This window comes from Tiliqua scincoides, chromosome 4 (genome assembly GCF_035046505.1).
Source record: "Tiliqua scincoides isolate rTilSci1 chromosome 4, rTilSci1.hap2, whole genome shotgun sequence".
Classification (NCBI taxonomy): Eukaryota; Metazoa; Chordata; class Lepidosauria; order Squamata; family Scincidae; genus Tiliqua; species Tiliqua scincoides.
Genome location: NC_089824.1, coordinates 108383117 through 108390394, shown reverse-complemented (window position 1 = coordinate 108390394; position 7278 = coordinate 108383117). Strand labels below are relative to the sequence as shown.

The 7278-nt window shown below is 45.1% G+C and overlaps 1 protein-coding gene across 1 annotated transcript in view; it reads right to left on the bottom strand.

Moving 5' to 3' along the window:
- Positions 1-2696: 2696 nt before the first annotated feature.
- Positions 2697-7278, bottom strand: part of ADCY10 (adenylate cyclase 10) — a 78963-nt gene continuing 74381 nt past the window's right edge. The window contains exons 34-35 of the mRNA XM_066624527.1: positions 3549-3737; positions 2697-2873 (exon numbers count right to left, since the gene is read on the bottom strand). Coding sequence (XP_066480624.1) covers positions 2697-2873; positions 3549-3737 — 366 coding nt within the window. The remainder of the gene's footprint in view (positions 2874-3548; positions 3738-7278) is intronic.

Below are 7278 nucleotides of genomic sequence, written 5' to 3'. Positions count from 1 at the left end.
TTTGGGGGGGGGGAAGAGAGTGATAGTGGCAGAGGAAGGCACCTCCTTCCTCGCTCCTCCAGTTACTTGTGGGGAGGTGCTCACTAATGCTTGCACAAGATTTTTTAAGCAAAACTTTTGGAGGGGGGTGGCAGGGGATTCATGCAGAGCTTGTGCATAGGGATGGTATTATACCTGGCTGGCTTAGGTAGTAGTGGCGCGCCAGCAAACCTGCTCCCCACTGGACCTTGAAGGATATATTGGGTGATGGAGGAAAGCAGCTGCATCAGCAAATGCTGAACATTCCGATGGGCCCTGGCCAGCTGGGCTATAGTGGCAAGCAGTGGTAGAAGTGGGCTGGATTGGGCCCTTGTGTGGGCTTGGGCAACCTTTGTATGCCTCATCAAGCTACCTTGGGTGGGCAGTCTTCCTTTGATTTTGACAGGGCAACATTATTTTCCTGATATGATTAGAACAGCGATTTTCAACCTTTTTCATTTCATGGCACACAGATAAGGCACTAAAATTGCCAAGGCACACCATCGGTTTTTTGACAATTGACAAGGCACACCACACTGACAGCAGGGGCTTGCATCCCCTGGTGGCCCAGCCAATAGATGATCTTCCCCCAACTCCTGTGCCACACCTGCAAACCATCCATGGCACACCAGTGTGCCACAGCACGGTGGTTGCAAATGACTGGATTAGAAAAATCTGCTGCTGTGAATAGGATACATTATTCCAAAACAAGGATAGATTTGGATTACTGTATTTTTAAAATTGTTTTATTTATTTTTTAAAAAACATTTATATTCTCTCTTTCTTTCAGAAACCTTTAAGGCTGCTTATAATACAAAATGTATAAACAATCAGTTAAAGATATTCACATAAAAGTAGCCAAAAAGAAGTTTGAAAATAGCTAGCATAAAATTTCAAGAGCACTAAATAAAATTAGTTCAAATGCCAGCAGCATGATAGCCATTCAGGTCTCCCTGGAGAGGGCATTCCACAGTCTAGAAATGCTACAGTCAGAAAGACTCTGTCTTGCACCTAGTCCAGTGCTTCCCAAACTTTTTCATCTGACGGCGCCTTTGATCTACTGTGTCATTGGCCACAGCTCCCCATTAGGGCTACAATCCTATACATGAGGATTCCACAGCTCCCCTGGCTGGTTTCCGCAGTTCCCTGGGGAGCCATGGCTCAACAGTTTGGGAACCACTGACCTAGTCTGATGGCTGCATTCTAAAAGCTTATCAGAAACGGCAACCCCACATACGGTGTTTTACTCAGACATAACAAGGGCATGGATTGCTATGGCTAGGTCCGAGATAGCCACAAGATGTCACTGTTGCATTATCTGTGTGCATCCACTAAGGCTTCATTCACAGTAGGATGGCAAGATTACACAGTAGGATGGCAAGATTATAGGATGGCAAGCCTATAGAGAGTTTTTGTGGCTTCTTTTCATGCCACTCCAGGACCACTGTGATACAGGATTTAAAACGACACAGAGGAGGGCCTTGTTTTGTCAGGTTCCTTCCCAGTCAAATGTTATCAAGAGAATCCCAGCTGTTATATTACAAAACAGGAGAAAACACAGAGCACAAACCTGTATGAGGTGGGTGGAACCCTTATATACATTCAGCTGAAAGGGAGGCTAAAGCAGGCCCTTGGAAATCCTGGTGTATTAAAATTATGTTATTGCTACATTCTAGTGCCTAGGTGCCAGATCTGAACCTAATTTAAAAATCAGACTGAAATATAGTTATTGGTCAAGTAGGCATTACTAACTGGGCCACAGCACACTACTTTTGAAACCATTGTAATTTAGGAACTAGGAACTGCCTGTTGAGTTGACATCAATAGACTTGTGTTTCAAGCCCCAGCACCTCAATTATACAGTATTGTGTGGCCTTGGTCAAACCATTTTCTCCATCTGCAGATTGAGATTAGCAGCTATGTATCCCATAATGTTTTAAAGTGATTGTAAAAATTCCTTTGTAACAGCTACAGGGGGCATGTCATTTGTACTTAGTAATTTTCTCAAAAACCATGGGTAGAATGTATCATATGAAGCAACCTTGAGTGTGCTTTTGCTAGGTGACTAGAAGGGGCTACCATGGGGAAGGAGATTTCATTCCTAAGACGTACAACTGTGTGCATAAGGGGGGAAAAGAAGTGGAACAAGAAAGTGCATTAATCTAGTACTTTGTGTGGCCACAGAAGGGTAAGGCTACCTGCATGTCTTCCCTGCCGGGCAAATAGCAGCATCAGGGGGTACAGATTTAAACTGGGAAAACAGTATGGGAGAAATGGTTATGTTCCCTTCCCCCCAGTACCATGACCCTAACTCACTGTTTTTCCTTTTTAAAAATAATAATATTGATTGGCCTTTATTTCCAGGGGCCCTCAATACATAAGGATTTTGTGGAACAGAAAGCACAAATATCCCCTTAAGCATATATGACCTTCTGATCAAAGTCTTCCAGAAATTGATAGCACTGAAGCTGAATCATGCTGTTCAACCCAAGACAAAAGGACTTTAATGGCATTTGGCTGCTGAATAGATAACTAACAGAAAAATGGGATAGGAGGGCCAGATGCTGGAACTTGGATTTAACAAAGGAAGAGATGGGTTCTGCAGAAGGGAGCTGGCTTCACAAACGTTGCTTGCAGAATGGATTTCCCAACAAGGGATACTTCAGAACTAGTTCATCTTATAAGTTTTCATTACTCGGTTCTAGGGACAAGTTCAGCTCTGGTACCTTCATCAGATACTTGTTTTTCTGGTAGACGTTGTTGTCTAGGTCTGCCCCGACTTTCCACACAGGGAAATCTGGAGCTGCCTTTAACCACAAGTCTTCCATGGGTTCTGTACCAGTGAACCACCACTCCTAGGAGAAAAAAGAAAGACAGGCAACTTTTCACAATATGGCTGGAGGTTTGATGGGAGCCAATTCTGGATAGTTTATCATCTGTCTCGAGAAAGAAAACAAGCAGTTGCTTTATCTTTATGGCTTCTGCCGTCCTGACTTGTCAGGAGCGACCTGTTGAAATTATTATTATTAAGAATATTTATATACTGCTTTGCAACAAAAGTAGGTGGTTCACAAGGTAGTTTACATATCCCGCTGCAGTCATTACTGAACACCTTTGGTTAACACGCACACTGCCTTCCTTGGTAGCAAGCCTACAATGAAGCAGGAAAAAAAAAAGGAGTTTCAAGAGTAGCTACAACAAGGGATGAAGCTACTCCGATTATTGTTTTTAAACATTATTACCTACCACAAGTTTTTGGGGGGTAGTGATATAAAAAACAAGAAACGGTCAACATTTCCTCTCCAGCCAGTTACTGGACTTTAGTCACCCATACCATGCTCTGTTCAGTCTCCAAGTTGAGCAGAAACTTCCAAGAAATTCTTTGTTCCCTGGATCCCACCTGAGGTCGACCCTTTTCAAAAATCTTATTCTTTCAGGCTCCCAGCCAGCTACATACCTTATGCTATTATAGGGTGTCACTGTCTGTTGCTGAGGGAATGTTTTTGCTGATTGATGATTGTTCTCCTTACCTGGGTAAGCTGCAGCCATGATCGCTCCAAAAGGTTTCCATAGATTTCACTGCTCTGGAATGCCTTGTCAAGGAAGATTTGACTGTATTCATCTTGTCCAAGCAACAGATGGACATAGGCCTTCATATGGTAAACTCTAGCATAATAGACTGGACTTGCGGAGCACCGAACAAGCGCCTGGTCCAAATTCTAACAAAAGAGCAACAGAGATTCGCATAGGGCAGAGTCTGGGATATAACTGGTTGTAAGATCAAGGGTAGAATTGGAGAACGCCATAAGCAGACTTGAAGGTAAAAACAGAGAGTTTACGTTTGCCTCTCTCCTTCACTCCTCTTCATGATCATCACTGAGGAGGAGGAAGAGGAGGTGGACAATAACAGTGATGATAGGGAGTAAGCTCCACTGAACTGAGTGGCTATTATTTTTGAGTACATCTGATAAGCAATAACAAGACATACCCTGCCTGTAATTGCACATACATACTGTATTACAAAGAAGCTGCAGTATGATATAAGAATGAGGAAAGAAAGCATGAGAATAAATTGGAGTAGCCACGGAGAGAGAGGACAGGTGGATGGTTGGAGATGGATGGTCCAGTAGGATCCACTGCCTGAAATGACCCTTGACCTGCTGTTGTGCACCCTCCTGAAAAAAAAAAGCCCATTGGAGTGAACAATGCAGATGCATAGCTCATTCCTTCCTGTGTGATCCTTTTCAACAAAACAAAAAGTGTGGTTCATGCTGGGAATTTCTAGCATAAGCCACACTTTCTGTTTTAATTTAACAGGACTACCTGGATAAAACAATGTGTGGGGACTGGGGATCTGATCACTACTGCCCATGCCCAAAAATACTGAGCAGGCAGTGGCAATCCACTCCCTAACCCTTCATTCCTTCCTTGCATGGCCTCTTTAAGTTTAAAGTGACTGTGCGAGAGAGGATGGAGGTGGGGAGGAGGCTAGGGAGCAGATCCACTTTCTGTTCACTAAGCAGAGAATTGCAGCTCTGTCTGCAGCCGAAACACAGTGGTCTGGAGGGAGGGGACATCAGACTTGGAATGAAGGGACAGTCCAAGTCTGCCACTCCCCCCAACTGCTCAATCCAAGCAACATCATTCGCATCATGGATGGGCCTACCCTATTTGGATATTCAGGCATTTAGAGAGGCCGTTAGTAATACGGTGGGGAACAGCAAGAGCATGAGACCAGAGAAATATAGCTCCCTGCTGCATGCCCTTTCATCTGAGTTCTGGTCTCCCTAGTGGGGGCTTTACTACTGGGGTTGGTATGGTGTGATTGGCTGCAAAGTATTATCTGTATCCTATGCTCTGCTGTTGGAATGTGTGGGGCAGATGGAGTGGTGATTTTCTGGTGTGTTTTTCTTGTTAAAGTACCTTACTGTTGTTTTCTACAATTCCTACATTAGGTCTATCATTGGTGTAGTGTTTTGCTGATGTTTGGGGTGTATTCATGCACTGGTGTCGCTAGGGAGCTGTGGGGGTGCGGGCCGCACCAGGTGATGCGCCAGGCGGGTGACGCGCCCTGGGGGAGGACACGCTAACATCACGGGGTTAGGAGCTACCATGTCAGGCCATACACCGTTGGATGCGGAATGTCCAGCGGAGTGCAATGCAAAAAAACAGAATTGAAATCGCTCCTTTCGTTCAAAGGTTATGGCCAAAAAACAGGAAGGAAAAAATGCATGGAGCCCTATGGAAAGTGAAAGTGAGCCGTATCGCACGTTTACTCATGAGCAGGCGTACTTGCCATAGTCCATCGGAAAGGGCAGGCTGAGAGGAATCCAATGACACCAGAATGGTCCTGATCCAATGAATGCAGGCCCCATAAAACACCCAAGAACCTCCCCCTCCCAGCTTCGAGTCTGAGCCAGTGGCTCGCAAGTGGGCAGACTTGCCTTAGTCGAGGCAGGCTGAGAGGCTCCAAGGACGTCAGAATGGTCCTCATTCAATGAGTGCAGCCCCAAAAACACTGGAGGACGTTCCTCCCTCCCAGCTCCCCCCCCCCCAGTCTATGGAGCCTTATGGAAAGCAAAGCAGCCTCACAATCACATTTACTCGAGACTAGGCAGACGTGCCTTGGCTGGTGGTCAGGCCAGGCAAAGGGGAATGTGAGGACACCAGAATGGTCCTGATCCGATGGAGCTGGAGCACAACAAATGCTCCAGAAGGCAGCCTCTTCTCCCCCCCCCCCCCAAAAAAAGGACAAAAAAAAAAAGGCTTGAATGGTAAGGGGAAAGCCAGGTGGGTCTTTATCTTGATATGCCTGAAATAGAAGAACTTTAAACTGGACACTGGGGAGGGCTGGAAATCTCACTGATTCTTTTTGGGGGGTTGTTATTGCAGGCAGACTACAGAGTAAGCTCCATTGACCACTATGGGACTTACTTCAGAGTAGACATGCATAGGGTTGGGCTCACAGGCTGCAATCCTACCCACACTTTCCTGAGAGTGAGCCCCATTGACCACAATAGAACTTACTTCAGAGTAGTTTCACTTGGTGGAACAGGACTGACTCCCCCTTATTTAATTATTTTATTTTAATTTAATTATTTATAATTATTTATTTTAATTGCTTGATGATGTCACTTCTGGCCATGACATCACTTCCAATGGGTCCTGGACAGATCGTCATTCTTAAAAGTGGGTCCCAGTGCTAAACGTTTGAGAACTGCTGCAATAGTAAGTTGATATGGGTGTGTGTGAGTGAGTGAGAGAGAGAGAGACTCTACAAGTTTTCAAAATCACTAAAATCAGAATTTAGAGGAATAATCCCATCATGTTATATATCAATCAATGCGTAATTTCATGCAGAATGCAACGAATCAATCCACGTTGAAATATGTTTTCTAACAAAAGGTACAGCCAAAAAACCGGTGGGGGCGGGGTGATGGTACATCACCACGCCCACCTGGGGCATTGCCCCACCCACTGCATGGGGTGACACGCAGGCCTCCCGCACCAGGTAATGCAAATCCTAGTGACACCACTGTATCCATGATCTGAAGGGGAATTCGAATATGGTGTACATCAGCTCCTCCTCATCCCACCTATGTTCCTTCCCACCTCTCCACCTTGTTTGGCAAGACATTGTACCAGCTTCCATGGCACATCAGTCAGGGGACTGGGGTTACAACAGCAGTCCTGTCATTGCACTGGAAGAACTGTCATTGTGCTGGCATCTGAGCCATATCCTTTGCTGCTCAGACTGGTATTTCTGATGTATAGGATTGCATCTCCAGCTGCTTTTAGAAGGCTGAGAACATATAGCAATCTTTAAGGAGTCAGAAAAGTCCAAAAATGGGGGGAAATTGGATTTTTTAAACCACAACTTTCATTCCTTGCCTCTGCAGTCTCACAGTCCCTGCAACTCCTCAGGGCACTAGCTGTTCTTTCAAAAAGCTTCACTAACTTAAACAAAGACAAGAATGACCTTACCCTGTTAAGGATGAAAGATAAAATGGCAGCAAAAAGGAACTGAAGTACCAAGAACACACATAAAGCTTCCAGCAGCCTCAGTTCAAGAATCCTCCCCAATTGCAAGGCCTCTTCTCATGAGGGGCGTCGTGGCCATGGTCATGTGGATGATTTGACCAGTCTTGCCCATTGATTTGATCAGGCATGAGCAAAACGTAGTGTAGTACTGGTGTTTTCTGCCCAGCTCCTTGTTCCACAGAATTGGGTGCCAGCCACACTGGTGTGGCTAATACACAT